The sequence below is a fragment of the Prionailurus viverrinus genome, chromosome A3 (assembly GCF_022837055.1).
Source record: "Prionailurus viverrinus isolate Anna chromosome A3, UM_Priviv_1.0, whole genome shotgun sequence".
Lineage (NCBI taxonomy): Eukaryota > Metazoa > Chordata > Mammalia > Carnivora > Felidae > Prionailurus > Prionailurus viverrinus.
This window is the reverse complement of record NC_062563.1, coordinates 25695683-25709034: the sequence shown is the minus strand read 5'-3', so window position 1 is coordinate 25709034 and position 13352 is coordinate 25695683. Positions and strand designations below refer to the sequence as shown.

Below are 13352 nucleotides of genomic sequence, written 5' to 3'. Positions count from 1 at the left end.
CTGAATCCATTCTTAAAGTACAGAGGACCAGGTTCATTCCACTTGTAAGTTACAGACATATGTACAAGAACCCAAGCCACACCAGGAGGGTTCTCTAGCTCTAAGAGCATTCTAAGACAAGAAGTTTACTATGCAATAAAGTCACATTTTTGTAAGGGTTAAATTCTAAATTTAGCACATGAAAATTGTAGACTCAAAATTGTTCTTGATGTATTTATAGGATACAAATATAAGCTTTAGACAAATGTAACATATACTAAATAACTCATGTACCAAGTTACTCAGCACCACTGTTTATAGATAAGACACAAGATGCAAAGCAACCTAAACATTTACCAATAGGTTGTTAGTAAATGAATTATGCTTTATCCACACAACGGAATACTGCACTACTGTAAAAAGACTGTGATAATTCCATATGTATTGATATGATTGCTTTCCAAAACATACTCTTAAAAAAAATAAGGTACAGATCAACATATAAATATGTTTATAAATACATGAAATATCTCTGTAAGTTTACAGAAGAAATTCCTAAGAGTGATGGCCTTCAGGGAAGGAAATGAAAAACCAGGCAACCTAGGAAGAAGGAAGAACAAGAACTTTTCATTGCATACTATTTTGAACTTTTGAATTTTTTAAAATGAACTCATATTACCTAGTCCAAAACATTTTTTAAAAGGAAATTTATCCTAGGGGCGCCTGGGTGGCTCAGTCAGTTGACCATCCAACTTCAGCTCAGGTCATCATCTCACAACACAGAGCCTGCTTCAGACCCTCTGTCTCCCTCTCTCTCTGCCCCTCCCTGACTGGTTCTCTTTCTCTTTCTCAAAATAAATAAATAAATTTCAAAAAAAAAAAAAGCACCTGTAAAAAAAAGGAAATTTATCCTTGAAAAGCCTTTAAATTGTTTAAAATCATGGCATGCATATATGTGTGTATATGTGTATGTACACACCTATTTTTTTTTTAAGGTTTTATGTACACAAGCTTATATAACACAGTTGGGAGAACCACTGAGATAGATAAAAGTATGGAATAAGAGGAAAACCTATACATCAAGTGTGGACATTTAAACCAACTGGCCTTTGAGACAACTACCAAATCCACAGAGGAAAATGGCGAATGGGTTTACTCTATTTTGTCTTATTAACAACAACTTGCCCCTATTGTGCATTTACCATTACCAAGCACTACTCTCATTTCACAGGTGAAAAGACCAAGGACCTTTCTCAAGATCACACAGTTATTAAGTGAGAAAGGTACAATTTTAGTGCTTGCTCTCATCCACTAGACGACTTCAATCTTTATAACCTTAATCCTAACCTAGAAATTAGATCCCAAAGTAAACACTCGTATTCAATGCCCATAAGATATGCTTCCACCACACAATGAAAACCCATTTCCCAACTCTAGCATTACAAAAAATTTGTCTTACATATTTATGTCCATGGAAGAGTAACAAAATGGAACCCAACATCTACTCTGAAGCTTCATCTCTGAAATAATTATGTAAGAGACCTAAATATATACAATGGCCTACTTACACTGCCTACAGAACACTAGGCAGTGGGCTTTAAAAGACATGAATTAGGGGGCGCCTGGGTGGCTCAGTCGGTTGAGCGGCCGACTTTGGCTCAGGTCATGATCTCACGGTCCGTGAGTTCGAGCCCCACGTCAGGCTCTGTGCTGACAGCTCAGAGCCTGGAGCCTGTTTCGGATTCCGTGTCTCCCTCTCTCTGACCCTCCCCCATTCATGCTCTGTCTCTCTCTGTCTCAAAAATAAATAAACGTTAAAAAAAAAAATTTTTTTTTTTAATTAAAAAAAAATAAAAGACATGAATTAGGTTGGCTGATGGCAGATGAATGACAGTGGTGGCGAAGATCATGAGTTCCATCATTCATCAATCAGCCCTCCTGATCGGCCATCCTCCTCAGCCTCCAGCCCAAACACAAGGAAAGACACCCCTGAGCTGACTGGAGGGATGAGGAATGACCCATGGAAATTCATCCCTACCATCAAGAAAATGGCAGCAGAATGGAACTATCCCCTCTCTGCAAGAAATACACATTACTCTCCCATTCCTTCCTTATATCCTTCTGCTTTGTTTTCCTGGAAATCTGTGTTACAGGAAAAACTCTAAAGTGGTATCAGTAGATTCACTTGGCCTACAAAAATGAAAACTAAAAATAGCTGAGGATGGCTAGGAGGGCAACAAAATGCATCTGTAAGACAAATCACATCTGTAAGTCAAAAACATTCTGCATGTTGAGAAATTATTTTACCCTTATAAAGAGAACAGCGTCCCCCCTCCACAATGGCATCCCTCCCTTCATATTAAAATTCTAGACGATCTAAACATAATTTAAAATATTTTAATGAAGACAAATATTGTCACAACTGATCCACTTTCATCTCAAGTTGCTGAATTATACAAAATAGGCTGACTAGAAAAAAAAAAAGAATGAGTGGTAAGATCCTTGTAGCTTCTCAAGGACTGCTCTGCTGCCACTTTCTTTTCTTCCCAGTTGTCTACAATCAACCAGACACCGGTCAGGAATTCTGTCAGTGCCAGCACAGAAGTAGCTTCTCCCTCATCCCAGGGCTGACCTGTCTCATACTGTAGGCAAAGAGGAAGCCCATGTTATACTGAACTTCCCGAAGCAAAGACACCGTCTGGAGGTGATCTTCCTCTGTCTCACCACAAAAGCCAGCAATGAAATCGCTGCTGAGGCTCACACCTGCAACACATGACAAAAGACAACATGTCACTGCAGCTTATGTTCAAGAAAAGCCTTTCACTTGTGGGTTACAGAGAGAGAGACAGCAATTGTACACCTTCCTTGGAGTACAAAGTGACAGTCCATATGCAAGTGACAGAACAGTCACTATGGAGCAAGGCCTGCTTAACTACAATGTTACCATGGCAAAGCCTGGCTTCTCAGTCTATATTCCCCTCAGCACAAGAAAAGATATTTTTACTTCACATGTTGGATTTAGGGACACAGCAGGAACTCCACATTTTCAAACTGGTCCTGCTTTTAATGGTGAAAACTTTGCAATATCTCATATAAACATATACTTTTGAAGCTAGTTTAACACAAAGTTTATTTAAGACCACAGAGGGGAACCTGGGTGGCTCAGTCGGTTAAGCGTCTGACTCTCCGTTTCAGTTCAGGTCATAATCTCCCGGTTTCGTGAGTTCAAGCCCTGCATCAGGCTCCGACAGTGCAGAGCCTGCTTGGGCCTCTCCCTCTCTTCCCCTCCCCTGCTCACGCTGTCTCTCTCTCAAAATAAATGAATAAACTTAAAAAAAACATTTTTTTTTTTTAAAGACCATATAGGGGCGCCTGGGTGGCGCAGTCGGTTAAGCGTCCGACTTCAGCCAGGTCACGATCTCACGGTCCATGAGTTCGAGCCCCGCGTCAGGCTCTGAGCTGATGGCTCAGAGCCTGGAGCCTGTTTCCGATTCTGTGTCTCCCTCTCTCTCTGCCCCTCCCCCGTTCATGCTCTGTCTCTCTCTGTCCCAAAAATAAATGTTGAAAAAATAAATAAATAAATAAATAAAATAAAGACCATATAAACAATAACTACTAGTTACTAAACAGTACTAAGTGCTATATTTTCCTATTTAATATATTTAATTATTCCAACAATCCAATAACATACTATCAACTCTATTTTTTTTTAAGTAAACTCCACACCACACATGAGGCTTGAATTCAAGACCCCCAAGATCAAGAGTCACTTACTCTACCGAATGAGGCAGACAGGTACCCCTTATTAACTTTATTTGATAGATGAGGAAACTGCAGCCCAGAAAGCCTCCACGCTATCCTGCCCCTCCAAAATGAAAAGTATTTATGCATAATACAAGTTAACAATAATTAGAAACTTGGAAACAAATGTAAACATTGTCAACCAAATCTAAATTAAAAGACTACTACAAAGTAATTCTATTAGAAGGGAAAAGAGAAAAAGAAGTTATGATAATAGGAAAGGAATTACCTCTAAGGACAGTTTTAAAGATATCAACTGTCCCCAAATCAGAACTAATGTAGACCATACCTGCCAGCTAACAAAGAAGGAACAAGGTCTCTCCCATATGTTCAGAAACACAAATACTGTAGAAAAGAAATCTCTGGGAGATCTGGGTGGTTCAGTTGGTTGGCGTCAGACTCATGATTTCGGCTCAGGTCGTGATCTCACGGTTCGTAAGATCGAGCCCCATGTTGGGCTCTGTGCTGACAGTATGCAGCCTTGCTTGGGAGTCTCTCTTTCTCTCCTTCCCCTGCTTGCACACGGTCTCTCTCTCTCTCAAAATAAACAAATAGGAGCGCCTGGGTGGCTCAGTTGGTTAAGTGTCTGATTCTTGGTTTAGGCTCAGGTCATGATCTCACAGTTCATGGGTTCAAGCCCCACATCAGGCTTTGTGCTGATAGCCTGGAGCCTGCTTGGGATTCTGTCTCCCTCTCCCTCTGACCCTCCCCTGCTTGCTCTCTCTCCAAAATAAATAAACATTTAAAAAAAATTTTTAATAAAATAAAAATAAATAAAAAAAGAGAGAGAAATCTCTTTAGCATTGAGGCCACAAGCTAACACCTTTGAGTATATCTAGCAAGACAAGCCAATAAAAAACCAAAAAAGAGTAAAATAAAAGAAAGAGAAAAATGAAGAGGAGGAACGGAAGTATAGAAGGTAGTCCCTTTTTTTCATTAAGGTAGTACCACAGGTATTGCCTGCATCTGAAAAAAGCATTGTGGTCACTGGTACAGTAATGTGCTCAGCAGAATACATTTCTTAAATGTACCTGGAATAGATTCTCTGATATGATGAACTAACTCCACATAAGCTTCTCTTGAATATCTGCAAGAAGGAACAAAAAGAAAAGGCTTAGATGAACCAATCTTCTTTAAATGAATGCTGTAAAAAGATAACATTATGCATTACCACATATAATCACTTCTTATCCACATAGGACAGTACAAGCGTAGGTTAAAGTATCCAGAACAGTCCTTTTGATGCTAATCCTGTAGTGTAACCTAATCTAGAGCCCATGATTCTTTAGTTCAAGAACATACATTATTTTAAATAGCCTTTTTAAAAATATAAATAAATAGCCTTTTATTTTTAAGGTTTATTTATTTTTGAGAGAGAGAGAGAGAGAGAGAGAGAGAGAGAGCGCGTGCGCCAGCAGGGGAGGGGCAGAAAGAGAGGAAGACACAGAATTTGAAACAGGCTCCAGGCTCTGAGCTGTCAGCATAGAGCCTGAAGTGGGGCTTGAACCCACAAAACGTGAGATCATGACCTGAGCTGAAATTGGACACTTCACTGAGTGAGCCACCTGGGCACCCCAATAGCCTTTGATTTAATAAGTGAAGACAGATTAAATATTTAAGAGGATCTCTACGGGCACCTGGGTGGCTCAGTTGGTTAAGTGTCTGATTCTTGGTTTGGGCTCAGATCATGATCTCATAGTTCATGATATCAAGCCCTGTGTGGGGCTCTGCACTAACAGCATGGAGCCGGGAGCCTGCTTGGGATATTTTCTCTCTCTTTCTCTGTCTCTCTCTCTCTCTCTCTCTCTCTGTCTCTCTCTCTCTCCTTTTGTCCATCCCATGCCCCAGCGCACGCACTCTCTCAAAATAAATAAACTTTAAAAAAAAAAAAAAAAAAAGGATCTCTAAAACTGCCAATGTGGAAAACAAGGCAAAGCACTAGTTCCACACAGCCTGCCATTTGTCACCTTATCCTTTCAGTCTTATCTCTACAGTACGTATTAGTCCCAAAGTAAGTGAACCAGAGACACGTTTAAATTCTAACACTTTAAAAACTTTTTTTAAGTTTATTTATTTATTTTGAGAGAGAGAGCGAACACACAAGTGGGGAAGGGGCAGAGAGAGACGAAGAGAAAGAATCCCAAGCAGGCTCCAACCACCAGTGCAGACCCTGATGGGGTGCTCAAACTCACGAACCGTGAGATCATGACCTGAGCCTAAGTCAGAAGCTTAAATGACTGAGCCACCCAGGCATCCCTGGCCTAAAAAACTTTAATGTTAAAAGGTAAAGGATTAATATCTCAAAGAGTGTGCCACACAGTAAATACTTAATAAAAAACATGCTAAACAAATGAGTGATCCAGTCCTTAGTCTATACTTAGGGAGTAAATAGAAACAGGTTATAATGTCCATGGGTTTATTCATATAACAAATATTGACTGAGCAGCTACTATGTGCTATACACTATGCTGGTTCTTAGACACTCTGTGGTCCTTAAGAAAACATGGAAAGGTGCAGGATGCTCCCTCCCCCAAGCAAGTCTGACCCCCTCCGCATGGCCTCCAATACACGGCTGCTTCCACTCTGGGCTGGTAGGTGGATCTGTTTACAGATGTTGTCTCTCTCATGAATCAGCTGCAGAACCTGATCCAACAGAACACATTAAAGGTCATCACAGTCTCCCCAAAGAATCCTGCATAAAGGAATACCACCCCCACTGTTTCTTAATAGGCTGACTTTTTTTTTTTTTTAAGAACTTTAATGCTTTCTTTTTTTTTTAACATTTAGTTATTTTTGAGGGAGAAAGAGACAAAGTGTGAGCAGTGGCGGGGCCAAGAGAGACAGAGACACAGAACCCAAAGCAGACTCCAGGCTCTGAGCAGTCAGCACAGAGCCCAACGTGGGGCTCAAACTCACGAACCATGAGATCATGACACGAGCTGAAGTCAGATGGTCAACCGACTAAGCCGCCCAGGTGCCCCTCTTAACAGGCTGATTAAACCAAACACATGAATTACCCAAATCCTTTACTTTTGCTCAAGCCATGTTGTCTGTCCCAGACATTTCCCCTGATGGCATCTCTGCTTTCAAAAAGTGAAGCAAGCAAGCAGAGGTCAGATTCAAGCCATGGGCTGACATGGACAAAAAGGAAAACTGGTATTTGTTTCATCTAACTTCCAAACTAATTAGCTACTTTAAAAGACACCATCAAGAAACTGGAACGAGGAAAAAATATCTGAAAAAATACACTGCCAAAGGATTTGTATCAAGAATACATAAAAAAAGTTTTACAACTCAGTAAGAAGACAATCCAGTGAGAAAAAAGTAGCAATGGGGCAAAAAGACAGATGTTTCACCAAATAAAAAAAACTTTAAGGGGCGCCGCCGGGTGGCTCAGTCAGTCGGGCGTCTGACTCTGGCTCGGGTCATGAACTCGTGGTTCCTGAGTTCGAGCCCCGCATCAGGCTCTGTGCTGACAGCTGAGAGCCTGGAGCCTATTTCGGATTCTGTGTCTCCCTCTCTCTCTGCCCCTCCCTGACTTGTGCTCTGTCTCTCTGTATCTCAAAAATAAACAAACATTATTTAAAAAAAAAAAAAAGTTTTTTAATTTTTTAAAAACTTTAAAAAAGGTTTCACATGTAGGCTATACATTCTATGCTTTATTAAAGCACTTGGTAAATACCTTCCATACAATATACCTATTTCTCAACCCCCCAAAAAAGCAGGAGGTTATTATTAACCTCATTTTACAGACGAAGAGGACAAGATGAAACAGTCATACCTACTAATAAAGCAAGGGAAGAGCTAGGATTTAACTCACATCTTGTCACAGGCCAAAGTCTGGACTGTTTCCCACTGCAACATATCGCCTCCTTTTCTGTCCTTCCCATAAAATCTTGTAATAAAACCTCTCTCCGAAGAGTCCTCATGGTCCCAGGTGACCTTAATTTCCCAGAATATCAGTCCTATCTCTATACTTGCGGTGAGCACAGCATAACATAAAACTTGCCAAAATCACTATGTTGTACACCTGAAACTATACATCATATATAGTGTGTCAACTATACATCAATCCCCCAAAAAAAATTTTTTTTTTTTTTAATATATCACTCCTATCTCTACCCCAACACTGGTGGACTTTAACTCTGGTGGAATCAAAGGGCAATACACCACAAGATCCCCTGATCAAGATTCAAGGACTGCTGTATCCCACTGGGTCCAGCCTTTGGCAAGCTTACACATACTGATAACAGCTTGGCACGGTTCACTGTTGATACTCACCTCATCAGGAAAGTCTTTGGGGTGGGGAGAAGTGAAACGGATCCTCATTTCAGGATCTACTCTGGAGACGTGATCCAGAAGGTGAGCAAAACGAAGGCCTCCTTGCTTGGGTTTATAGTTGGTGGAGAAGCCACGGCTGAGGTTGGTAGACACTGCATTGTTGAACTGGACCTCTGAACTGTCCCGAAAACTATTAACATTCTGACCAAGGAGTGTCACTTCTTTCAGCCCCTGAGAAAGGGAAAGTGAATATATTGGAAGCAATTTAAAACTTTTTTGGTAGTTTCATGCAAATCACTAATTGATATTAGTTCAACCCACCTAGAGCCATTCATAAATGTATTCTACTCTGTATTTTAACCCAGTAATTTCGTATTTGGGCATCTTGTCTGAAGAACTGAACTTCAGAATAAAACTTTACAAGAGCACCTGGGTGGTTCAATCAGTTAAGCATCCAACAACGGCTCAGGTCATGATCTCATGGTTCGTGGGCTCGAGCCTTGCGTCAGGCTCTGTGCTGACAGCTCAGAGCCTGAAGCCTATTTCGGATTCTGTGTCTCCCTCTCTCTCTGCCCCTCCCCTGTTTGCACTGTCTCTCTCTCTCTCAAAAATAAACCTTAAAAGAACTTTTTAATTTTTAGAAAAATAAAATCTTACATAAAAATTAATCTCCAAAGCATTTTTCAGAATAGCAAAAACCTGGATGAAATTCAATAATGGTAATAATGGTTAATCTATAGCACTATAAATCAAATTATGACACCATTCTGCCAGTTGAATATTATATAATCACTGCCCATAAAGTATTCTTCCCAAAGTATTTAGTCTAAATTGAATTAAGCTTTTATTTAACTTCCAGTTTATCAGAATTCAGAGGAATATTTTAAATGACAACATTAAGAAGCAATCAGACAAATCCAGATGTATCTGATCTCTTCAAAAACTTAATGTATCATTTAAAGCAAACAAAAAAAAATGAAATTAAGAGAGAATGAAAAAATATAAAAAACAACAAATAAAACCACAAAGTTTGACTGGATCTTAGTTTGAAAATAAAAAAGCAGTAAGATATTCTTGGGGTGCCTGGATGGCTCAATAGATTAAGCATCCAACTCTTGATTTTGGCTCAGGTCATGATCTCAAGGTTATGAGATTAAGCTCCATGTCTGGCTCCACACTGGAGCCTGCTTAAGACTCTCTCTCCCTCCCTCTACCACTCATACTCTCTAAAAATAAATACATACATACATATATACATATTTTTGGACAATTAAGAAATTTTGAGGGGCATCTGGTTGGCTGAGTTTTTTTTTTTTAATTTTTTTTTTTTTAATGTTTATTTATTTTTGAGACAGAGCATGAATGGGGGAGGGTCAGAGAGAGGGAGACACAGAATCTGAAACAGGTTCCAGGCTCTGAGCTGGCAGCACAGAGCCCGATGCGGGGCTCGAACTCATGGACCGTGAGATCATGACCTGAGCCGAAGTCGGACGCTTAACCAACTGAGCCACCCAGGCGCCCCTGGTTGGCTGAGTTATAAGAGCATGTGACTCTTGATCTCAGGATCGTGAGTTCAAGCCCCACATTAGGTGAAGAGATTACTTAAAAATAAACAAATAAACTTTAAAAAAGAGAAATTCTGAATATGAGTTACATATCATATAATATTAGTTGTTCAATTTTCTACATGTAATAATGGTATTATGAATGGAAAAACTCCTATTCTGAGAAGATGCATACTGAAATATACAGGGTTAAGAAGCCTGATATCTACAACTCAGCCTTGAAATGTTTCAAAAAACATATATTTATGCATATATAAAGACAGGAAGATAAAGCAAATATGACAAGTTTATTAACTGTACTTACTGTACTAGACTTTCAAATTATCTGTTTGAAAAGTTGCATTATAAAACTTCACTAAGAAAAAAAGTTGCTATAAATAGACTATTTTTTTAACTTTATTTTGATGCAATTTCAAACTTACAGAAAAATTACAAGAATAGTAAAAAGAACTCCCATATACTCTTTGCCCAGGTTCACGGTTAACACTGCACACCATCTGCTTATCATTCACATGCTCACACTCAGATACACCCTCTCTCTGCACATACACATGCAAGCACATATTTTTCTGAGCCTTCTGAGAACAAGTTACAAACAACATGCTCTTTTGCCCCTAAATATCCACATACTATAAATCAAATTTTTAACAACGGTCCAAATAATGTCCTTTGTAACTTTTTTTAATTTGGTTTAACAATGGCATGACTAAGGGAGTGCCTTAATATTAGAGGTGACTAAACAATAATATTATATATTAATATTATATATTAATACTATATATTATATATATTATATATTATGCTATATTGTTATATATATTTTGTGTATATATTATAATACATTATATTATATATATTACATATATTACATATATAATATATATTATTATAACAATATTATATACATTATCATATATTTATATATAAACAATTAACATTAATACTACATATTAATATTATATTATAAAAATATATATATATAACTAAGGAAAATACACACACATATAAAAAGATATTAACAAGGGCGCCTGGTTCAGTCTGTTAAGCATCCAACTCTTGGTTTCGGCTCAGGTCGTGATCTCGAGGTTCATGAGTTCGAGCCCCATGTCAGGCTCTGTACTGATGACGTGGAGCCTGCTTGGGATTCTCTCTCCCTCTCTCTCTGCCTTCCCTGCTCACACACTCTGTCTCTCTCAAAATAAATACACAAATTTGAAAAATAAACAAATAAAATAAATAAACAGAATGTCTCTATCCTGAAGACTTCTGCTACGGTGGGAGAGGTGGAAGGGGAGAAGGAGACAACTGGAGACCAGGAAGCACTTGCAGAGGTGGGGTATGGAGAGCAGCCAGGGACCAAACAGGGAATTGAGAACTAAGGGATGGAGATGAGAAGAGAGCACTGCCAGACTGTAAGAAGAAACTGCTGACTAAAAACTGGAGCAGAGGCTAGCCTCCCACAGTTCCCGAGCCAAGCAAGTAAGGAAACAGGGAGACTCTAATGAAAGAAAAGCTCCATATTCCCACCTACTGTCTTCTTTTTCAGGGCTAGCAGATCCAGGCCTAGAGTTGGGGGGGGAGACAAGCTCCCAATAGCAGGAAAATAGCAATTATCTCCCCTCTGGCCTCTGATGGGATTCACTACCCTCATCTGTTCTCTGTCCCTCAACTAGTGAGCTGGCTCTATGATAAAATGAACAAGAGATTTGGGAGGTTTCCTAGAATGGAGAGATAAAGCATTCTCTGAAAATTTACTGGGAGCCAGGTAGTTTAAAAGCATTTAAACTGGGGTGTCTGGGTGGCTCAGTCAGTTAAGTGTTTAACTCTTGATTTTAACTCAGGTCATGATTTCACAATTCATGAGACTGAGCCCCATGTGGGGCTCTGCGCCAACAGCCCAGAGCCTGCTTGGGATTCTCTCTCTCCCTTTCTCTCTCTGCCCCTCCCCCATGCCCTCTTGGGTGCGTGTGCACTCTCGTTCTCTCTCTCTCCCTCTCAACATAAGTAAACAAACATTAAAAAAGTTTTTAACTATGGGGGGGCTCAGTCAGTAGAGCATGTGACTTTTCTAATTTGAGAGTGAGAGAGAGAGAGAGAGAGAGAGAGAGAGAGAGAGAGAATCTTAAGCAGTCTCCATGCCCAGCATGGAGCCCAATGTGAGGGACTCAATCCCACAACCCTGGGATCATGACCTGGGCCAAAATCAAGAGTCTGATGTTTAACCGACTCAACCACCTAGGCGCCCCAAAAATGTGACTCTTGATCTTGGAGTTGGGAGTTTGAGCCCCATGCTGGGTATGGAGATTACTTTAAAAACAAAACAAAACTGGGGCGCCTGGGTGGCTTGGTCGGTTAAGCGCCCGACTTCGGCTCAGGTCATGATCTCACAGTCCGTGGGTTCGAGCCCTGCGTCGGGCTCTGTGTTGACAGCTTAGAGCCTGGAGCCTGCTTCGGATTCTGTGTCTCCTTCTCTCTCTCTGCCCCTCCCCTGTTCATGCTCTCTGTCTCAAAAATAAATAAATGTTAAAAAAAAATAATTAAAAACAAAACAAAACAAAAAACCATTTAAATTAGGACAATCCTTCCAATAACCCAGAATGGAAGTTACTATTTTATCTTCTTTTCATAGATTAAGAAACTGTGTTTAAAAGAAGATAGTTAGGGGGCACCTGGGTGGCTCAGTGGGTTAAGCATCTGACTCCTGATTTCGTCTCAGGTCATGATCTCATGGTTTGTGAGTCTGAGCCTGGCATCAGGCTCTGCACTGACAGTGTGGAGCCTGCTTGGGATTCTCTCTCTCTCCCTTTCTCCGCCTCTCCCCTGCTCACACTCTGTCTCTCTCTCTCAAAATAAATGAACAAAACTTAAGAAGAAATTTTTTTCATAAATAACTAAAAGAAGATAGTTACATGACCTGTGCCAGGGCACTAAACCAGAGAATGGTGCAGCCAGAATTCACACTCAGTCATCTGACTGTAAACTCATGCTCTCTCCATTCCACTGCGCTGCCTCTGAAGCAAACTTCACATGGGCAGCAAATCAAAGATGTTCAGCCAAGTATTTCTTCCTGGCCAGGTATGGTTCTAAACTTCTACAGTTCGGAGACAGCACAGGAAGCAAAACTAGAAAGGTTGTCCTCATTCTCCTAAAAACACACTTATAAGATGAAAGCCAACAGAACTTTTCACCTGCTCAGAAAGCTTCCTCACTTCCTCTAGAATGGAAGCAACAGGCCGACTCCTCTCCCGGCCACGAGTGAAAGGGACGATGCAGTAGCTGCACATATTGTCACAGCCTCGCATGATAGACCTGGGGGAAAAGCACCAAAACTTAGTAAGAGGAATGGGACACCTGCTCCCACCCAAGGAGCAGGTCAGAGCTCCCTAGACGTTATCCTTTGGCTCTGAATCCTCTTGGCACCATATTCACACTGGACCAATCTGAGACATTTTTAAGGCAGACATTTTTTATCTTTAAAAACTAGTATCTAAGCACATGATACAAACCACATTGCAACTGGTAGATAGAGCAGTTACCCTGAGGGAGCACAGTGGTGAGGGAAAGGGTGCAGATGTACCAGGAGTATACCCCATAAATAGAAAACGTTTGAACTTTTTACATCTACACCAGAAAAATATATATATTATGAAGTGTGTATGGGGAGGAAAAACTTCAGATTTCTTTTTTCTTTTTTTTTTTAAGTTTATTTTTGCAGAGAGAGAGAAA

At 40.1% G+C, this 13352-nt stretch overlaps 1 protein-coding gene across 8 annotated transcripts in view; it reads right to left on the bottom strand.

Moving 5' to 3' along the window:
- The window catches only part of CDK5RAP1 (CDK5 regulatory subunit associated protein 1), a 233106-nt gene that overhangs the window by 207077 nt on the left and 12677 nt on the right, over positions 1-13352 (bottom strand). For all 8 annotated transcript variants that reach the window (XR_007150844.1, XR_007150843.1, XR_007150842.1 and 5 more), the window contains 5 exons: positions 12815-12935; positions 8062-8292; positions 6326-6423; positions 4812-4867; positions 2612-2742 (listed from right to left, as the gene is read on the bottom strand). Coding sequence is in view for 2 of the 8 variants with exons in the window: in XM_047852459.1 (XP_047708415.1) it covers positions 2612-2742; positions 4812-4867; positions 6326-6423; positions 8062-8292; positions 12815-12935 (637 nt within the window). In the remaining 6 variants the exon portion in view is untranslated. The remainder of the gene's footprint in view (positions 1-2611; positions 2743-4811; positions 4868-6325; positions 6424-8061; positions 8293-12814; positions 12936-13352) is intronic.